The sequence below is a fragment of the Drosophila novamexicana genome, unplaced genomic scaffold, assembly GCF_003285875.2.
Source record: "Drosophila novamexicana strain 15010-1031.04,08,12 unplaced genomic scaffold, DnovRS2.1 tig00002012-arrow-arrow-pilon, whole genome shotgun sequence".
In the NCBI taxonomy this organism is placed as follows: Eukaryota; Metazoa; Arthropoda; class Insecta; order Diptera; family Drosophilidae; genus Drosophila; species Drosophila novamexicana.
Genome location: NW_020824924.1, coordinates 98,246 through 120,266, shown reverse-complemented (window position 1 = coordinate 120,266; position 22,021 = coordinate 98,246). Strand labels below are relative to the sequence as shown.

The following is a 22,021-nucleotide window of genomic DNA, read 5'->3' as shown; positions in this document are numbered from 1 at the left end:
GCACACCAAGGGGTATCATTATTCTTTAATTCTTTATGCTTACCTATAAATCTGTAGAAGATTTTAGGTTAATTCCCCCTGCTTTGATTCTTTTATATTGAAAATACTTTGAGAAATATTGATGCTTCTTCTTTAGAAAAAAAAAACCCGATTAGTTGATATCATATTTTTTATGGGACTTTATAATACTCTATAATATTGAATGCATTGAAAGTTGGGTTAGGTTGAAATTGGGGTTTTTCTCTGATTTATAGTGAAATAATTATGCTTCTTCTTTAGAAAAACGGCAAATAATCTGCATACTATTTGATGGGACTTTAAATATCTATAATACTCTATAAAATTATTCTGTTATACTGAATGAATTTTAAGTTGGGTTAGGTTGAAATCGGTTTTGCTCTGACTTATTGTGAACCAATATCTTATCTTCTTGAACCTGCAAGATCTATAATTGTCTTATAAAATGCTATATATTTCTACAATACTCTAATATAATACTCTAATACTCTGTATATATGCCCAGCGTGAGACTTTTCTCTGGATTGAGTGTATCTCTGTCTTTCATGCACAGAATATGCGAAACCAGAATCTAGTTGCTTCCAAGTCTTCAGCTTAAAATCAAGTCATATTCAATTACAGGGTATGCTCCGGTCGATTTAACTCTGTTGAGCGGAGTTGTTAATCTTTTTGAATGTTCTTTTGTTTTATTTCAATTCGATTTTTATTTGTATAACAATTTGTAGCATTCGCATATAGATCATTTACATCTATCCAATATAGATATATATATATATATGTATATGTATATATAAGGTATATGTAGTATGTGTAATGTGTGTGTGTGTGTGTGTGTGTGTGTGTGTGTGTGTGTGTGTGTGTGTGTGTGTGTGTGTGTGTGTGTGTGTGTGTGTATATAGCAAATGCATGTATGTTAATACAAATATTCAACATGAGAATTATTTAACTAAGTTTTTAACAATTTTTAGCTATTTTATGCTTGAGACTCTTTGTTAAAGTACAAAACTGATGTTTTAATAATTCATTTTCTAAGCAATTACAGTTATTTCTTAGTTTTTATATTAATTTAAAACTTTGTTCGTTTTATATTTACTTGTTAGTTGGAAGATTAAAGCTGCTAAAGGTTGTGTGCCAGGTTTTGGATTGATTGGTCATTTATAAAGTTCTCAGATTTCTCAGATTTCATGGAATATGCATAGCTATAGATCGAAGGAATATGTATACAGGTGCGCGTTAGGTAATTAACCTGGGGAACAATAGGTGTTTCAATTATATTATTTTATGTTTAATAATTGGTTTTGGAATCTTTGTTCTTAAATGCTTGCAAAGTTATTGTCTTTTGCTTAAACTTGTTTCGCTTTCGGTTTTCGTTCTTGTAGAATGTGAGAAACGGAAATATTAAGTCAATATATTCTGGAAGTTCGTGTTTATAGAGCTCTGTTTGTCTCTCGATCGGAAGTATCTTTCATTTGAGGAAAAGAAAGTTCTTATTTGCAAACGTTTTTTTTCTGTTTTTCCATTTTTCCATCTATATATATATGGACTCTATATATACCTTGACTGTGATATTATAGAGCTGATTCCTGATATAACAAAGGATATATATATTATCTTTATCATAGAGTACTTCAAGTTTTTGTATGGTAAACCTTACATGTTGTTCCGGATATTCGCTATATTCTGTCCGCTTCTCGCTCATTCCACAAGGTTAGGGTATTTCATCTTCGGCCTGCCGAAGTTAGCAAAGAAATGTTCTTACTGGAACACAATAACGATCGAATCGATCGGATTTATGTGCATTTTGATTATGGTTTCTTTGGTAATTCTTCTCGAAAACGCATCTGTAAACTCCAAACTGTGCTAAGTCTCTCGATTTATCGAATAGATATATATATAGATATATATCTAGTATAATACCATTCGTAAATACTTGCTAGCTTTCAATTGAATATAAATTCAAATACGAATACAAATTCAAATACAAATACGAATACATTTACGAATACGAATACAAATACATTTACGAATACAAATACAATTACGAATACGAATACGAATACGAATACGAATACACATATACGTTCACATATATCTCGTTTAATTAGGTAAATCTGAATTATTACATATCACATTGCTCGAATCGGGTTTTTCCTTCATATGCAATTCTTTATCTTTACTGTGAATTTTTTCCATTTTGTATTTAGGTATTTCAACAATCTTGATTGCCAGAAAACGTTTTATCTATTCATAGAATATAATATATATATATATATATATATATATATTTATATATTTCGATATTTATGCATATAATTTATAAGTTAACTTCTTAAAAAGTAGCCAGCATTTATTCTCAGACATAAATTATGTGTTTCCTTCAGTTAGGCGTCCAACTGTTGCTCGTTTCTATTTGATTTCATTTGTTTTATTTAATTATTTATTTTCATTTTAAATTTGTTTATAACAAATGTGTGTTTTTTTTTACTTTTATACCCTTGCGAGAGACAACTGGGAGGTATTAACCGGCTTTGCCCGGGCTAGGTATGTTATTTGACACCCTTCAAATTAGCCCATTCATGTATTTCAAGGAGGGTTTTTTAATTTGCGCCTGAAACAGTTCGGATGCAAAACATAAGAGTGCACATTCAATTGGAAGTTGTCGAAATTCTTGTCACAAAATATCCATCGTAGTCAATCAGTCAGTAAATTAGTCAGTCAATCAGTCAGTCAGTCAGTCAGTCAGTTAAATATGAGTAGATATGTCCAATCTGTGTTATCGAAAATATCGTCGCAAGAGATCTATTGCAATCCCGACTTGCATTCAAAACATCTATCGCAATCATTCAGTCAATTAACCAGCCAATCAGTTGGTCAGTCAATCAGTTAGTCAGTCAACGAGTCAGTCAGTCAATCAGTCAATCAACCAGTCAGTCAGTCAGTCAGTCAGTCAGTCAGTCAGTCAGTCAATGAGTCAGTCAGTCAATCAACCAGCCAGTCAGTTAGTCAGTCAGTCAGTGAGTCAATCAGTCAGTCAGTCAGTCAGTCAGTCAGTTAAATATGAGTATATATGTCCGATCTGTGTTATCGAAAATATTGTCGCAAGAGATATATCGCAATCCCGACTTGCATTCAAAACATCTATCGCAATCCTTCAGTCAATTAACCAGCCAATCAGTTAGTCAGTCAATCAGTCAGTCAGTCAGTCAATCAGCCAGTCAATCAGTCAGTCAGTCAGTCAGTCAATTAGTAAATCAGTCAGCCAGTCAATCAGCCATTCAGTCAGTCAGTCAGTCAATCAGTCAATCAGTTAGTCAGTCAGTCAGTCAATCAGTCAGTCAGTCAGTCAGTTAGTCTGTCAGTCAGTCAATTAGTCAGTCAATCAGATAGTCAATCAGTCAATCAGTCAGTCAGTCAGTCAGTCAGTCAATCATGAGTAGGCATATTCCAACGTTGTTATCGAAAATCTCGTCAGGTAAGATCAATCGCAATCAATCGGTCAGTCAGTCAGTCATTCAGTCAGTTAGTCAGTCAGTCAATTAGTCAGTCAATCAGCCGTCAGTCAGTTATTTATGAGTAGACATATTCGATCTTTGTTATCTCGACACAGTCAATGACAGTCATTCAGTAATATATGGAACTATCATTTTGCAACCATCAGATATTTAAAATCTTTACAATATCCAAATAAGCTATCGCAATAATTTCTCGGTCTTTTCATAAATCAAAAATACAAAGTCGGCTTGATTGAAGTTGAGGAATCCAAATTGAATTGGATTTCTTGCAGTATGGCAAGGGTATTCAATATTCGACTTGCCGAAGAGCTTGATCTAGTTTATACGCTGATCGATATTAAGCAGTTCGATAATTATCGATAAGTGGTAAATGCATGATAACAATGAGTGCGTGCAGTATTTAATAAGTACATAAATATTGTGCATGCATACGACTACATATAGTATGTATAGTATATATTCAGTATATACTAAATACTGCTATATAGATTTGTATATATATAGTATATATCTTTATATATGTGTGTGTGTGTATATATATAGCTAGTTAATAGGCTCGATTTGTCCTTTGGTGCGGGGTTTCTGTTAAGTTTAGTTTAAGGTTTTCTCGAATAGTTTCGAAGATTTTTCTGGTATCTGGTATTACGCCTATGTACTAGGTAATGCCTAAACCTAAATGCCCTATTGCGCATTTGTTGTAGGAAATTTGTAGAAAAGTAAGAAATTTAGTAAATGCAATGCACAGGCTGCCATCTTGAAGGTGGGACAAGGGCACATGGCAGTTGGATATGGGTAATGGATTCTGGGTTGTGGGTTGTGGCTGAAGCGAGGGAGAATGTGGCTTCTGTCTATGGCAATTGGCTCAAAATGGTCGCTGCTAAATGCGACTCTAATTTTAGATACAGCTCTTAATCCAGCTTACGTTTAAGTTCTCGCTGGATATCCCATACCAGCTCCTGATCCAGCAGACACTCGAGTTCTCACTCCAGCTCCCACTAAAGTTTTCGCTCCACTTCCTTTGCCAGTTCCCGCTCCAGTTTCCACTAAAGTTCTCGCTCCAGGTCTCGCTCCTGGTCAAGCTCCAGTCCTTGCTCTAGCTCCTGCTCCAGTTCTCGATCCAGTTCTCGCAACAGGTGTGTTGCTCCAGTTCTTGCTCCAGCTCTTGCTCCAGTTCCCACTTCAGCTCCCACTATAGTTTTCGCTCCAGTTCCTTTGCCAGCTGTCGCTCCAGTTCCCACTTCAGCAGCCACTAAAGTCCTTGCTCCAGTTCTTGCTTTAGTTCTCGCTCCAGCTCTGGCTCCAGCTCTCGCTTCAGTTCTTGCTCCAGCTCTTGTTCCAGCTCCCACTCCAGGTCCCACTATAGTTTTCATTCCAGTTCATTTGCCAGTTCCCGCTCCAGTTCCCATTTCAGCATCTACTAAAGTTCTCGCTCTAGCTCCTGCTCCAGTTCTTGCTCCAGCTCTAGCTCCTGCTCCAGTTCTTGCTCCAGTTCTTGCTCCAGTTCTTGCTCCAGCTCTAGCTCCAGCTCTTGATTTACTTCCTGCTCCAGTTCTCGTTCCACCTCTGGCTCCAGTTCTTGCTGCAGTTGTTGCTGTCACTGAAACTCTTGCTCCACTTCTTGCTTCAGTTGCTGGTCATGTTCCTGCTCCAGTTCCCGCTCCAGCTCTCGTTCCACTTCCTGCTTCAGCTTCCGCTCCATTTTCTGCTCCCACTCACACTACAACTCTCGCTCCAGTTGCCACTCCCACGTCAGCTCCATCTTCTCAACCCTCTAGACGATGCTGTTGCGCTTGGCGCTCGCCCGCTGCAGGGTGCTCTGCATGGCGGCGACAACGGCCTCGGCGCCGCCAATGAAGACGGGCTGGTTGGCAGCGCGTCGCAGCACATGCCACATGGCGACCGGCTTGCGCAGCGAGGAGAGCATCTGGTGCCAGTGGCGCAGACCCTTGCCCACCGCACAGCTGCCGGCAATGACATGACCCAGCGGCACGATACCGTTGTCGGTGACACCGAAGACGGTCAAGCGCAGCTGGACCGTGGTCAGGCCCTGGGGCGGCACGCTGAAGATCATCGACTCGTTGAAAATGGGGCAGCGATCCTTGCGCTTCAGCGAGGTGCGCTTCTTCAGCACCATCTTGTCGTTGTTCAGCAGATAAACCTAAACGAACATATCCACATGGAGCTCATGGTTTGACCTCTTGATCCCAAATCCCCACTGCTTACCTTGACAAACACGTGCTGCACTGCGGCAGCTGTGGGCGATTGCTGCTGCTGCTGCTGCTCCGCTTCTAGGTCCAGGTCCAGTTTGAGATTGCGCGCCTTCACCACGACTATGGTGAGGCGCTCCGCTGTGGGCAGATAGCTTAGCGAGAACATCAGCTCACCCCAGCGTGCGTTGCATTTGCGCGAATCGGACAATGGTATCCACGTGGTTATTGGACGCGCCATCTCGCCAATCTCCATCTCCGCCTCGCCGATCAGCGTATGCGCGGGCCCATTGTGGTACAGATGGAACCACAACGAGTGCCTGCCCGCCTGTCGCTTCAGTCGAAAGTTGAAGCTCTCATTGTAGGCTGGCGTCAGCGTTGACTGAACCACCTGTCGGAGGGCACAAAAATGTGAATCCTCATGACATTCGCTTTAAGTGAGACCTAAGCTACTCCTTAGAGCTAAAAGCTCTCTTAAGCCTTAAAGCTTTCTTAAAGCTTAAACTTCGATTATCCTTGTTTTCTTTTTCTTTACTATTTTGTTCATTCTCAAATGGTCAAATCTGAAGCTTTCTTTAACTCCTTCGAGCTAAAAGCTCACTTAAGACTTAAAGCTTTCTTAAAGCTCCATTGCTAGATTTGCTTTTACTCACCTTGGTCTGCATGCCGCCCGCATGATCGGGCACTAGGTAGATGCGCACGAATGTGTCCAGCGAGTCGAGCCCCATGCTGAGCGGACAGATGAGTCCCTTGGCCTCCAGCACGCTGACCGTCAGCTCCAGCTGATCCTCCTCCTCGTTCTGGCCGCTGTTGCTGTTGTGCCTGAAAGATGAGTGTCGCATGCATCAAATGGATATTTATTTGAATGAATGGGCACTCACTTGTCGTACTGCAGGCCGACGCACAGATAGCCCGTGATTTGCGTGTACGGCTGATCGAGCTGGTCCAGGCACAGCGAGGAGGCATCCGAGTTGACCGAATCGCACGAGATGCCGTGCTCCAAATGGATGCCCTCAATGGAGCCATCTAGCGACATTTGGGAGCTGTTCCGCCTGCCCAGGCCCAGGCTGATGCTCGAGTCCTGGCGCAGCAGCGAACGTCCAAAGCACCAGGTGGAGTTGCCGTTGCCATTCGCGGCGCCATGTCCATGTCCATTGGGCAGCTGTCCGTTGGCGCCCAGCTTGCGGAACAGATAATCCTCCGAGATGGTCTTCTGCAGCATGTGCGGCCCTTTGACGCGCTGCGTCAGCCCCGTGAATGGATTGTTGGCGTTTTGCAGCCGGAGCAGACGGCTGGACAGGCTCTGGCCGTGCACAAAGGGATTGCCATTGTGCTGCGCCGCCGCCGGCGGCAGTTGCTCCGCTGGTGGCGGTGGTGTCGCCGGCGGCAGTTGTTCCATGGATTCGCACAGAAAGGGATTCGTGCTCGAGTTGCGACGCTTTAGCGCCGGCGGACGACGCTCCGGCTGGGACTGGGATTGGGACGGGGGCGTTGCGGGTTCTGTGCTGCGATTGATGCCCTGCTGCAGCGAGACCTGCCGCTTGGCAATAGGACGCGGTATGGCCGTCGCCGAGAGCGTCACCGATGCGGATGTGGTTAGTCGTGGCGGCGGCGGCGCCTCCAGTGGCTGCGGCAGAGCAGCCGCAACAGTTGCCGGGCGCAGGCAGGAGCGCGGCTCCTGGCTCGTTGGCGAGTCCAGCTCATTGATCTGGCTGAAGGAGAAGGTGACCGTCTTGCTGCTGGGCCCGGCGCTGTTGGGCGCCGGCGCCGGGCGCAGCGGCTGCGGCGGAATGCTGACATCCGCCTGTGGCAGATTCCACAAAGGAGTCGTCGTCGTCGTGGTCGTCGTCGTGGTCATGTTATCGCCTCCATTGCCCATCAGCAACTGTTGCTGCTGCTGCTGTTGCAGTTGCTGCAGCTGCAGCAGCTGCTGCTGGGAGCGATTGTGGTCGTCCTTGTCAATGGTATCGAAGCGCTTGAAGCTGCCGCTGGTGCTCAGCAGAAACTCGGAGCCGGATTGTATCTGCGGGCAGTAAAAACGATTGAATATGGACTCCGGCTGCAGCTGGAGCTGCGCTACTCACGCTGGCCATGTAGCCATTGGGATGGAACAGCTTGTGCTTGGACAGGCCAATCTTCTCCTCCTTGCTGGAGCGCATTCGCATCCAGCTGGCGGCACGCGGACCCAAGCAACGACAGGCCAACAGCACGCACATCCCCATCACCAGTAGCAGCAGCAGCAGCCCCAGGCTGCTAAATGCCAGCGACATGGGTGCGCTGTCCATAGCTCTAGCCAGGTAACTAGTCAGCCAGGCAGGTTAGCAGCAGCTCGTGGCGGCGTGCATTTCCTCTTGGATGTCAGCTGGAACGGGCAAGGAATATCCTTGGAATTAGCCTGACTTCAGGTGAGTGCTACAAGGTGCATCTATCGCTCAGCCCTTGTGGTCCCATCGGCACATCCGACCTGTCTGCTGCTTGCTCAGAGGAAACCGCTACCGACTTGCGCTTACGGAGACATCCTTCCGTCGGTCCGTTTCTTTAGGAAGCTCTAATACATTGGCTGTTCCTGCCTTTATCAGGACATTCGACCTCCCTGCTGCTTGCTTAGAGGAAACCCTGCCTCTAAGGAGCCATCCTTCCGTCGCTCCTCAGACATAGGCTTTTCTCCCCTTTATCAGGACATTCGACCTCCCTGCTACTTGCTTAGAGGAAACCCTGCCTCTAAGGAGACATCCTTCCGTTACTCCGTTTCTCTGGGAAGCTCTAAGACATTGGCTATTCCACATCCCTTTCCGCAATGTATCTATTACTTAGCTCTCACTCCTTCCTTATGAGTGACCCCTAGTTAAAGGCCTTCCGTCCTACCTATCGTAAGGATACTCCACTTTTGTTGCTATCACTCGGAGGAAAGCCATGCCACACTGCCTCTTCTCTAAAGGACGCATTCTTATTTGGACCATTCCCTGACTTAGTTCCACTCGCTGTAACCACGCCTCCCTCTCGACAGGAAGAGTTTCCCCATCGAAACATTGTATCTACTTCCTTTGCAATATATTTTCCTGGACTAAGCTGCTCCCATAAAAGTATCCCTACTTTGAGGCATGAGGGGAAGCACTTCCACAAGACCATCTCTTTCGCCCTGGGCACTCCTGGCTGTGGTGTCCTTGCCTCCGGCCTATCGTAATCCTTCACGAAAAAACCTTTTGACACTACCCTCCCTCTCGCTGGGCATCACCTACTCCTGTCACGTGTTAACTTCTCTGTGAAAGGCATTCCTTCTTCCCTTAACAGCCTTTCATCGGGACATCTGTCAGCGTAAACCTTTCTATTGTCTATCGGTATCCAGTTCGCTCCGTTGGGACAAACCCTTGAGCACGCGCTCAGCTCCAATCGGCGACCACTTGGCACAGTTATTTCAGCGGCCTTTCGGATGCAAACTTAAAATTAAACCAAAACGATGAGAGGGAAAGTCCAAGACACAGAGAGGTGCAAACAATGGGAAACGAGTGACGGGCGTCAACACTTTCATCTAGCATCGCCTTACATCAGCCCAGCGCTATCAACTCATCCCAGCTCATATCATGTCCTATGATTGTGTGCGGCAGGTGTCTGTCTCTATTTCTATTTGTGTTTCTATTTCTGTTTTGTATTTCTATTTTCATTTCTATGCAGCCTCAACCGACAACCTGCCCCACCTTCCCCCACCGACCGCTTGTCAGCTGACTGTTGACAGTTTTTTGATTGAATTTGTAACCAAAGCTGCAGCATTTTCACTTCAAAGACCAAACAGCTGTCGGCTGTCGCTTAACGTTGACAATGTATCAAAACTATTCCTCACATTGGAAATGGCCAAAAATGTGCTTGATGTTATCAAGACTCTTAGTCCTAGTCCTCCTCCGTCGCCTTCTCTGCCAACTCCTCTGTCACCTCCTGCGTCTTTTTCTCCGTCTTCTTCTCCGTCTACTTCTTCATCTTCTTCTCTGCCTCCTCCTTTGTCCCTGTCACCTCCTCCTTTGCCTCCTCCTCCTCCTCCATCTCCTCCTCTGCCTCCTCCTCCATCTCCTCCTCTTCCTCTGTCAACTCCTCTGCCACCTCCTGCGTCTTTTTCTCCGTCTTCTCCTTCATCTTCTTCTCTGCCTTCTCCTTTGTCCCTGCTAACTCCTCCTCCATCTCCTCCTCTGGCTCTTCCTCTATCAACTTCTCTGATTCACGCCGGATCCCTATGTCATATACATAGCTGCCATAGGAAAGGCCTATGTCAATATAGGATATTTGTTTGCCAGAGTTGGATGCCAAATTGATCTAGAGGCCAAACCATGAACAAAGAGCCAATTCTCGTGAAAATCGGATCAGATTTGACCCAGCTATGAGGGTAGGCAATTTTGACCTACATCTTCTATATAGGATATTTGAGCTATTTGTACTAACATAACATATTTATAACAGATCAAAGACTGTTATATGGCAGTTGCAGCGAGGGCGTGGCAATGCACACCGGCACGCGGACTTTAACTGTTGTGTCCACACATACATACAAATACATGCATGTATATATATAATAAGAGCAAAGTTAATCCCATCTGAGCTGGTCACATTCACAGCTGACATAATCATGTTTCTTGCTCTGCTTCCTCTTCTTGGCTGAGAGCCCATTAGCCTAATACGGCCACTTCCTGGCCTGCAGCCGCAACCCGCTCGCAGCCTCCTCCTTAGTGCTGCTTGGGGTTGAGGGAGTGGGGCGCGCGGCGCGGGGGACTACCGCCAAATGGCCCCGTTTCGCACTTAACTGCCAAAAATACTAAAAATGGCATTTCGTTGACGAAAATTGCAGGCGGCAGCATTTTGTTTTAATTATGCAGCAACATAAATGCATTATAATTAAATAAGCGTTTAATGAGCTCTACACGCACACAAAGAGAGCAGGAGTGAGCGAGATGGAGAGAGAGAGAGAGTGAGAGTGAGAGGGCAGCCATTTTGTCATCCCAAGTAACTGCAGAACTTTTGCAGCAGCAGCAGCAACAACAACTACTTTTCATTAACCTACTGCGAGGTCATTCCACTGTGCACAGTGTGACAAATATGCAGAACAAAATTGTTAGCAATATTGAACCTGCAGCCACAACATCTAGTGTTGTACAGCTATAGTAAGTATTTTAGTATAGGCTATATATGGTATATATAGTATAGGCAATATACATGTGCAGTATTTTGCTCTAAAGTCAAGTTGGGCACTCTTAAACAAAGATGGAGAAATAAGAAATACGTAGATAGTAAAATGAAGAGGATTTCAATATGTTATTAACTTATATGACTTATCTGGCTGATTTATGTGCCAAACCAAGACAATGAACGAGGCGATGGGCGGGGGTTGATTGTGCGAAGGGCAACTGTGACCTGCTTTTGGCTGGACAGTGAAACGGTTGGTCCAATTGGCAGCCAAATGAGTTTCGGTCACGTCAAACAGTCGTAGCTCAAAGCCATAGTACTCACACACACACACACACACACGCACACACACACGCACGCCAGCTATTTAAAAGCGAAAGTTGTAGAGCAAAAAGAATCCAGCGAAAGTCAAAGCAATCAAAAGTGAGAGGCAGAAGATAACACAAAATTGGAGCATGTTGGCGGAAGAAGAGACACGCACACACACACACACACACACACACACACGCACACACGCGCAATTACATTGCGGTAGTATGCAAGTAGCTGCTGCTTTTACTTTCGCTTTGCTTCAAGCTGCACGCACTAAAATGTATTTCGCCACAAAACAAAATCAAAATATATTTATTTAACAAATGTAACATATATATATTGCAATATTTAGCATTTTTGCCCACTCACTTCAAGCTTAATTAGCCAAATTTTCACTTTACTGCGCACTTGCTTTACATATATATATATATATATATATATATTTTATTCTATTTAAGTTTTATTTTTTATTTTTTTTGAATATGTTTCTTTAAATTCCGCTTGACAATATCACAGGGCGCCACAAGCAAAAGGTAACAGTAAATGTTAAATGTTTCGCCGCAAATTAACAATAACAATGGCCGCGATGCTGCTGGCGTTAATAACAAGAAACACAACAACAACGACAACAATAACAAGAGCAGCAACAATAACAATAGCAACGCGAACAGCAGCTGCTGGCAGAAGCTGAGCAACGGCAATTGGCCAATTGTGTGCGTAACGCATCGTCCATGGCGTTGTCCATGCTGGGCGACATCGCGCGGCCAACTGAGCGAGCGAACGCGCCCAAAAGCAGGCTGCGGCTCGCAGCTTACGCAGCGTATGCGCATTATTGAAGAGCTTGCAAATGGTGTGCTCTCTTTCGGCTCTCTTAAGCTGTAAAGCTTTGGTTGCCTGTCTGCGCTAAGCAAGCTTTAGTTAGACCTATTTTGACTGGTTTGCGACCAGGCTTTGGGACAGAATTCATTTGCTATAAATTTTGTAGATGGTTGTCAACTTGGCTAGCCAAGTGTAGATTGTAAGTTGGATACAAGTTCCACACTTAACGAAACTCACCTTAAGTTTAACGAACCGAAGCAAATTTAACGAATATGCTTAACAGAGGCCAACTTAACGAAATGTTAAGCAAAGCAATTATTTAGACACAAACCAGCCAAGTTGGTTTTTGCAATTAAAAAATAAAAAATTATTTCGTTTTACCTATAAAAATTTGACCCAAACAAAAAAAAAACAATTATGGTAGTTAACAAAATTAAATATCTATACAATTAATCAGAAAACCATAAATTGAGACAAAAACACGAACTTTCTATTTTAATGAAAGATCGAGGATATTTTTATTAGAAAACTTTATATTTGAATTATAATTTAACAATATATTGAAGAAAATGCCAAACAATTTGCACAGCCGGTATGTTGCCCATAATTTATAGCATACTTATGTGGGCGATCCTCAGCGCAGGCACAGGGTGACTCACTGTCAATTCAATATGGAGGCCAAGTGAAAAGTTAACTTTTGCTCAATATTAATTAGATTTAATATTCAAGTGCGCGAAGCGATTAAATTGTGTCTAATTTTTGGCAAAATTAATTACTGCATTTGCTTGGCAACAAATCGCAGAAAGCATTTCGATTTAGCCTGGCTTAGTTTTCAATTGAGGCCTGCAACAACAACAACAACAACAAAAAGAAGAAGAATAACAACAATAACAAAGCAATTGAAACAAATTTGTATAATTCCAGCTGCTGTCGAAAAGTTGAAGAGTCAAAGCAAATAAATTGCGCAAATTCGAATTGTGCGAATAAAGCGAAGCAAATAATAAAATATCAAATACACACACACACACACGGACACACACACACACACACGCACAAATACATGGCAACGCATTTACATTCCTTTTGTGTTGATGCTTGTTTAATGTACACAATAATGGGAAATGCTAAATTATTTCAATGCAATTTCAATTGAATTTCTGGCAACTCTGCCTACCCCTCCACCCTTCCGCCACTCTGCACTCCGCCAAACAGTTGGCTAACTTTGCGCGTAAAGTTTTAAACACACACAAAAATACATTAAAAAAAATATGTTTGCATCGATTGATGAGAAATTATTGTAGAAATTGGCAAAAACTGTAAGCTGCACCCGAAATCTGTTGCAATTTGCCATTTTGGACATCAGCGTCAAAGTTTTAAGTGAGCGGGATAATTTGTGCAAATTACTCGCATTATTATTGGCTGCCAGTCTGGGCAGTCTGGGCAGTCTGGGCAGTTGGGCGATTGGGCAACGCCGGCACGAGCACAGGGCGAACAGGGGAACTGCAGTCGAGGCCAGCCGCTGCTCTTGTGTGTCCAATTACGGACTGCAATTGCGACGAACAGCGCCTAACGAATGCCATGAATACAAGCTAATTTGAATTGTAATTATAAATATGCCATTCAAAGTGGACAAGAGCCAAGCCCAACGCTGAACTGCTGCCATATGACAGAGGCTGTAACTCTTGGGCCACGCCTACATCTCTGATCAAATATGTGTACACGCTGCGCTGTTTGTATAAGGCCAGCCGTTACATTGGCCCGAGCTTATTTTAGGCCAGTTGCATAAAAAACAGATTCATGCATTCGTTGATGTGATCCTGTAATTGGATAAATGCCACACCTGGGTCACCCTGTGGCCGGCCGCAATGTGGCAACGCCTACAACGGATAACCCAGATAATCCAGTAAATATACATATACATACATATATCGAATGCAAGCAACACAATTCCGAATAACTGTACACACACACACACACACATGGACTCAATAAAGTTTAGCATAGTTATCTGGGCGTTGTTGCATAGCAAAACTGGCAAAAGTTATTAAAATCAACAGCAATAAATTAGCATGCTTTGCGTTTTATCGTATAAACAGCAATGCCCACACCAATACCAGCACACTCACAAATAACTCCCTGCGCGCGTGTGCGTGTGTGTGTGAGCTAGATGCAGCAGTCGAAGAAGAAGAAGAAGAAGCAACAGCATCATGGCGGCGGGGCGGCGGGGCCGATCGCATTTTTGGGCCAAAGCACAAAATTCACATAAATCAGGGCCAAGCAAAGACAAGAGCCAAGTGCAAAGAACCCGCCGCCACCCACCAGAAATTGGATGATGACTGACCGGGCAATGGCCGAATATAAAATGACAATATTACAACATTCTTTTTCTTAGTATTTTTTTTGTTTTTGTTTTTTGGGCACACTCAAATTTATGCAAAATAATTGTCAACAATGAGGCAGAGAGTGCGAGCGAGAGAGAGAGAGAGAGACGCAAAGACTGCGAAAGTAAACCAAGTTTTGACTTTGACCCACAGCGAAACCAAATGCGATGCGATGTTTAGCGATGGGCACGTGTCGCATACACGACACGACATGCATAACACGACGAAAGGGAAACACGATACGACATGCACGCATATGCACGTGGCAACGCCACGCTCGCATCAAATGTGAATCAGTAAAACGTCCGATTGTTTTTACTTCTGTTGCGTAATCAACATTAATTGGTTTTTGTGTTCTTAATTGGCTTTACCTTCTAATATTTCTCAAATTTCATGAACACGAAATTTGATTTTCATTTTAATCGAAAACTCGATAGACGACACGACCAACTCATCATAACTCCCATACCACCACCACCACCACCCCCCCCCCCCTTGCCCCCTTCCCCCTCGCCCACCATCGCGTCTTGCTGCTTGATGGCTGCTGCAGCAAAATGCAGCACAATGCGAATGCGATATTATCTCGACATTAATTGCATAATAAAGCACTTTTAATTAGGTTTTGCACAGAACGCGAGCTCCCACAATGAAGAAGGGTCGACGTAACTGATGCGACAAAGGGAGGGGGGGGGGCTGCCACGCCCATGCGTAATAAGAAGTTGCAACTGAAACCAAATTGCAGCATACGATGAAAAAGTTATTTTAAACAAATGCGTAACTTGCAGCCGGGTAAAAGAAAGAAAAGTTTCGTAAGAGGGAAAGTCAGTAAATCAAATAGAGATCTAGGGAGGGTATACCGAAAACTGGCAGAGGCAAAGATGATCGGAGAGGGTAAGAAAGTATAAAGGGGAGAGCGAGAGGATGGACAAGAGAGAGCGAGACAAAATGAAAGTGGGTAAGAAAGAGCGAGAGAGAGGGTGAGTGGGTAAGAGAGAGAGAGAGAGGGGGAGAGAGAGAGAGAGAGAGAGAGGAAGAGAGAGAGAAAGGCTACGTGAGGCGGGGAGAAAGAGGAGAGAGAGAGGGAGAGTGGTTAAGAAAGAGAGAGAGAGTAACAGAGAGAGAGAGAGGGTAAGAGGGAGGAAGAGACACAGAGGGAGAGAAAGGGTGAGCGTGAGAGAGAGGAAGAGAGGGAGAAAGGCTACGAGAGGTGGGAGAGTGGATAAGATAGAGAGAGAGAGAGAGGGTGAGAGGGAGAGAGAGCGAGAGAGAATAAGATTGGGTAGCAGAGAGAAAGAGAGAGAGAGAAAAAGACAGAGGGAGAGAGAGCAAGAGAGCGAGAGAGAGAGAGAGAGAGAGAGAGAGAGAGCAAGAGAGAGAGAGAGAGAGAGAGAGAGAGAGAGAGATTAAGAGAGCAAGAGAGTAAGAGAGCAAGAGAGCGAGAGAGAGAGAGAGAGAGAGAGAGAGAGTGAGAGTGAGAGTGAGAGTGAGAGTGAGAGTGAGAGTGAGAGTGAGAGTGAGAGTGAGAGTGAGAGTGAGAGTGAGAGTGAGAGAGAGAGAGAGAGTGAGAGTGAGAGTGAGAGTGATAGTGAGAGTGAGAGTGAGAGAGAGAGTGAGAGTGAGAGTGAGAGTGAGAGTGAGAGTGAGAGTGAGAGTGAGAGTGAGAGGGAGGAAGAGTGAGAGTGAGAGTGAGAGTGAGAGAGAGTGAGAGGGAGGAAGAGTGAGAGTGAGAGTGAGAGAAAGGTTACGAGAGGTGGGAAGAGAGAGTGGATAAGATAGAGAGAGAGGGGGAGAATGGGTGAGACAGAGAGAAAGGGAGACCAGAAGACAGAGCGAGACAGAATGGAGAGAGATGGAGAGAGAAAGGCTTCGTGAGGTGGGAGAGTGGATAAGATAGAGAAAGAGAGAGAGTGAGATCGGGAGAAATAGAAAGAGTGCGAGCAAAAGGCGAGAGAGAAAAAATATAGTTAGAGTGAGTATTTGTGAGTAACTGTGAGAGAGAGAGAGGGAGAAACACAATAAAAAGAAACCGTGCGAAAGTGTGTGTGTGTGTGAGATAGAATGGATAAAAGACAGAGAGTGGTAAGGGAAAGATAGAAAGAAAAAAGAGAGAGAGCGAGAGAGAGACAGAGTGGTAAGAAAACGATAGGGAACAAGGAGAGAGAGAGAGAGAGAGAGAGTGGTACGACAATCAGATAGATAGAGAGTGCAAACTAGAAAGAGAGAATGAAAAAATACGAGACAAAGAATGAGTGACAAAGTAAAAGAGATTGGGAAAGTGAGAGACAGTAAAAGAAAAAAATAAATTTGGAAAGAGAATAAGTGAGAGTGAACAAGAAAGCGAGAGGTGAGTAAGAGGGGTGACAACAACACTGAGAATTCAGGGAGAAGTGATGGAGACATAGAGAAAGAGAGAGAGAGATAAGATATGAGAGGAAAATATAGAGAAAATTAGTAAGGGAGAGCAAGAGCAAAAGTTGAAAGGTAAGAGAGACTCGACAGATAGAGAGATTGTTAGATACAAGTGGAATTTGAGAGAGAAAGAGAGAGAGCGCTAGTGAGAGTACAAAGAGAGCGAGTAAAAGAGACTGGAAAACAAAGAGAAGTGAGAGAGAGCTTGAAAAAGTAATGAGAGAAAGAAGTCAATCGAGTAAGAAATACTCAACCATAACTAGCATATATTAATTCGTATTAATAGTTTAAAAATAATGACCGTCCTCCTCGGCGATTCTCAAAAATTCAAGTAAGGCCTGCTTACTTAAATGTAATTTCAGTGATATGTTTTTTTTTTTTTTGGTGAAGTGTTCAACAGTGGCTTACGACTAAAGTGTAATGTTAATTAAAATTGTTGTGAACTTAACAAACGCCTTTCTCGGCGATTCTCAAAAATTCAAGTAAGGCCTGCTAATTTTCATGTAATTTCAGTGATATGTTATTTTTTTTTTGGTGAAGTGTTGAACGTGGGCTTACAACTAAAAGTGTAATGTTAACTAAAATTGGCCGCCTTTCTCGGCGATTCTCAAAAAGTCAAGCCAGGCCTGCCCAATTTAAGGTAATTTCAGTAAGTGTTGTGATTTTTTTGTAATGTGACCGTAAAACTAAAACTGTGTCAAACTAAAAACGTAACTATTCAAACACTTCAGCCGCCTTTCTCCGTGATTCTCATAAATTGAGGTAAGCCCTGCCTCTATTGATGTGATTTCCTTCTCTCTCTCTCTCTCCTATATAGTTCGGTCGGACCAACAAACAGACGGACTGTGCACATAACCCATATACTCTTCTTCACTTTGTCAACAGAGCATACAAATTGTCGCCGAAAGAACTGTTTTGGGGCCGTAAACTTTGCTCTTGTATTGAAATTTCTGTTGTTGTTGTTGTTGTTGTTATTGTTGGCGCATAGTTTTGGCCGGGCAAAACTTGAACCAACTAAACCCCGATCCGTCAGCACCAAACCCACCCCCCCCCCCCCCCCTCACCGCTGCTGGACCCAACCTCTCGGTGGCGTATACGCAATGTCATGTCGTCAGGGCGACCTTCAGAGCAGCCGCAGCCACAGGCAGGCAGCGCTGTTTGTGCTTCAATTATGCCAAAAATGCGCACTGACACGTAAAAATAATGCATACTTCAAGGCGGTGGGCGGCAGGCGGTAGGCGGTAGGCGGTAGGTCACAATGAGCAATAACAAAAAAAAAAAAGAACGGAAAATAGCAGCAGCCGCAGCCGCAGCCGCCGCAGCAGAGCCAGAGTTGACAATGCCAGTGAAAGACGGAACGAAGCGGCAGCCCGGCAGCCCGGCAGCCATGGGGCAATGGGGCAATGCATATAACATTTTAATTTCCTGCTTATTAGGCAGCACACAACCCCACCCCCCTCCCCCCCCCTTGCTGCACTCGTCCTACACCAACGCCTACGCCCACTGCAAGCGACAATGCACGCACACACACACACACATACAAAGAGATGCAGCGGCAATGATACGTGGCGTGTGTGTGCGTGTGTGTGTGTGTGCTTGTCATTTCGCCTTGGCGACTGGCAGCCAACCTTCAGCTACCCCTCACAACTTTACCCCTGTGGCCCGTCCGCACAACCCTTGCCATCTTCTAGCCATGCGCAGTTTTTCATTACATGCTGCTGTCCATTGCAGCGGAATTTTGGACGCGCCTGCTCCTGTGCCTTGGCCTGCGTCTGCTGCACATATAAATCACCAACACGCACAAGCACACATGCACACACACACACACACACACACTCAGCGAAATACATAACCAAAATGTACTCATATCGAGCACAAATCAATGTTACCAGATCCTTTGCAGGCCAAATTGTTTTTTTTTGCGAACTGTGAACCGAACTGTGAACCGAACCAGTTGCAGCAAGTGCATAAAGCATTTTGTACCTATCTCCGTTACCTTCTAACTTTTTAATAGTTCGTTTTTCTCTCAGTGCACACATGCACAGGCCGTAGCAGCCCAACTGACCACAGCAGTTGGAAGCGGGCGCATTGGAAATTTTGATAATTGAATTTACACGTGAATGATCACATCTTTAAGCCTTTACTCTGGTTTATTGCGAGTGGTAACAGGCGGCAGGCAGCAGCCACATGCTCCAATGTTTGCCTTTGTTCTGGTCCCTCAGAGTGAAATTGTGCTATTCGTGAATTACGCCAAAGGCGGAAGGCCAAAACCAAAGCCACGTAATTATGATCACAAATTGATTACGGAGCACATTGGGAAGAAGCTGTTGCTGTTGCTGCTGATGCTGGGGCTGCAGTTCCAAAATGAGACAATTGGACCAAATAAAGGGGCTAGCAATAACTTATACGTATGAAGCGAAGTCGAGTGTGCCCAATTTACGGAATATCGATATCGATACTTATCGATAAGAAAGTTCAGTTTCCACTTTTCTGCTCGAAAATATATTTTTTGAATGGATTCCGAAGTTAGCTGCATTTGATTGAAGCAATTATTCCGGGGAAGAGTTAATACATTTCGAGTGGCTAATAGAAAGAGACGCAAGACCTTATTTGCGATCGCATGCACGATGCAGAATGCGATGGCAATAACACTTTCTCTGTCCAGCTTAAGGTAACTGCTCTGCAGCAATCATATTAATTTGCCTAAAATGTAGTACAAATATCAACGGAAACGGCAACAAAAAACAAGGACAACCGCAACTTGTGATTGATGACACAATCAAAGAGGCAAGCAAAAGTCAAGCCACCTGCTGGAAGCTCCAACATTCGCTTGTACATATGTTAGCATAAAGCTGAAAATGATGGAATGGGGGGGGGGGGGGGGGGGGGGGGGGGGGCATGAATAAAACAGAGCGCACATGCGAGACATCTGGCAACCCAATTGCACTCAGCACCAATGGCGGCTGTGCAAAAGACAGAGATAGCACAAGTCTTGCCAAATAGAAAATGGATTTCTATATTAATTTCGCTGACACGACGGCAAGGATGAGGACGAGGCCGAACAAGAAGAAGAGGTAAACGCGAACGTTGACAACATCAAAAGTAAGGAAATGCTACTGACAACAGCACGTTCTATTCGTGGTTGCAGTCTGTGTATGTATGTGTGTATGTATTACTCTGTCTTTTGTGTACGTACATACATACATATGTCTGCAATGCGCTGCGACGACCGACAACAGCTCCAAACCATGTCAGCTCAGCGTTGCCGGCTTTCGCTTTTATGACGGACACACCTATTTATAAAAGGGATTTGCAGCATTTGCGGCTAAAGTAAAAATACAAAAAAAAAAAAATCCCAAAAAAAAAAGGAAATAACTAACGCCAACTTGGTCTTTGTTAGGTTTTTTTTATTTTTTATTTTGTGTTCCGTATACATATAAAATAAAAATGGACTACAGTGAAAGCTCCCTGGAACGAACACGTAATGCGCCTTATTCTTATTTTACTTGTCTTTTGAATTAAATTTAAAAAAAAAAAAAAAAAAACTCGTTACAAGTTTCCTTTCAGACATTTTATTTTCCAAACCAATTTTGATGCTAGCTTTGTTCCGTCAAGCGAGTTTTTACTGTATCATTATTGTCTTTTTCCGGGCTATGCAAATGCCTGTTGGCAAAATATTTGCGCAAAGGAAGCACTCGCATAATTTACATATATATACGTGAATATCTATGTACATAAGCATATATTTAAAATTAACATTGAGTGCGAGGCGCCGTTTAATGTTTAAGTTGTCACAAATTGAGCCGGGATCAGGCACGTCTGGCCAGTTTGCGTTGATGGTAACGAGCGAGTGCTGCATCAAATGCTTCGCCCACGGTGCGTTTGAGCCAAATGTAGCTTCGATCGACGGGCGTCCTGACAACCGCCAGCACATCCTCCGACTCCGACTCCTTGGCCAACTCGCTGACGACGTCGGCGCCCTGCTCTTTGGGTTTCGGCGTAGACTCCGTCTCTGGCTCGGACTGCTTGTCCTTATGTTTGGCATCAGGTTGTGGCAGGGGCTTGACCGTCGACTTGACGCCATTTGCACTGGCTGCTGGCGGTTCTTTTTGCTGCTCCTGCTGCTGCTGCTGCGGCTGTTGCTGCTCCTCCTCGTCGCTGGAGTCGTCAATGCTAAAGTCTGAATCGGCATCTATATTGTTGGCCAGATGCGCCTTTGTGCTGCTACTGCCAGCCTTGGTTTCATCTGTAGCTGCCGCTGCCGCCGCCTCTGGCTTCTCTTCTTCTGCCGAGGAACGACGCCTTCTGTAGCTGCGCTGTTTACTGGAGCCGGGCGCATCGCGCTTGATTGGCTTATAGGCCACATCCGATGTGCTGGGCGCTGTCTTGGGCTTGAGCACTGGCTGTTGGGTGCCCAATTTCTGTTCATACAGATGCCTGTAGAAGCCATCCAGATCATTTTGCTTCGTCACATCGCCAATGGCTTCTAGGTACTCATCACGCTTGTCCTGCTCTTGCAGTTGGCGTATGGATTCGAGCTTCTTGCGATACGCTGCTGTCACATATGTGTCCTTGTCCTTGTACATTTCGCCCTCCGCTTCGCGATCCTTTTGCACTTGACGCTCAACACGCAGCTCGTTCTCCAGCTTACGTCGCTCAGCATGCTCCATTAGGCGGCCAATATACTTGGCTTTGCGCGGCTCCAGCCTTTTGGTTTCTTTGGCCTCCTCACGTTTCGTGTCCATAACGTCGTAGAGCTCGTCATACTGAAAAATGGTTGGGTCCTCGGCCAGAGCCTTCTCTTGCACAATGCGCGCCACACGATCCATCAGACTGGGTCCACTGACCACTCCCGCTTTGCCGCTGAGGCGCATTTTTGGCGCATCCGCGTCATGGTCGCTGACCGAGCTGTTGCTGCTCTCATCGAAAATGGAAGGCTTGGTTTGATCTAATGGTTTTACTGGCTGCTTTTTCTGTTGGCCAGGTATGATGAGGCCAAATCTGTTGAGTGTTTCTGAAATTAGCTTTAATATTTTCGCAAATTATTGTAAAAACTCACTGTTTTGACATTTTGTTTATGCTGCAGTGTTGGCAAACGAAAAAATCACAGCTAGTGTTGTTGAATGTCAGCCAGCCACTGAATTATATCAAAGCAACTCTGCGCTGTTAGCAACCCTGCGTGTGCGCTCACCACTGA

General features: G+C 44.4%; 2 protein-coding genes across 2 annotated transcripts; both read right to left on the bottom strand.

Moving 5' to 3' along the window:
* Positions 1–3,394: 3,394 nt before the first annotated feature.
* Positions 3,395–11,515, bottom strand: LOC115768785. Its single transcript, XM_030713482.1, has 6 exons — positions 11,429–11,515; positions 7,822–8,099; positions 6,619–7,760; positions 6,391–6,559; positions 5,754–6,128; positions 3,395–5,688 (listed from the first exon to the last, which is right to left on the bottom strand). Exons 2-6 carry the CDS (start codon positions 8,020–8,022, stop codon positions 5,302–5,304), a joined length of 2,274 nt encoding a protein of 757 aa, XP_030569342.1. The 5' UTR covers positions 8,023–8,099; positions 11,429–11,515; the 3' UTR covers positions 3,395–5,301.
* Positions 11,516–20,359: 8,844 nt separating this feature from the next.
* Positions 20,360–21,983, bottom strand: LOC115768788 (nuclear speckle splicing regulatory protein 1). The gene is made up of 2 exons (XM_030713485.1): positions 21,884–21,983; positions 20,360–21,825 (listed from the first exon to the last, which is right to left on the bottom strand). The coding sequence occupies exons 1-2, from the start codon at positions 21,892–21,894 to the stop codon at positions 20,634–20,636; spliced, it is 1,203 nt and encodes a 400-aa protein (XP_030569345.1). The 5' UTR covers positions 21,895–21,983; the 3' UTR covers positions 20,360–20,633.
* Positions 21,984–22,021: the final 38 nt, after the last annotated feature.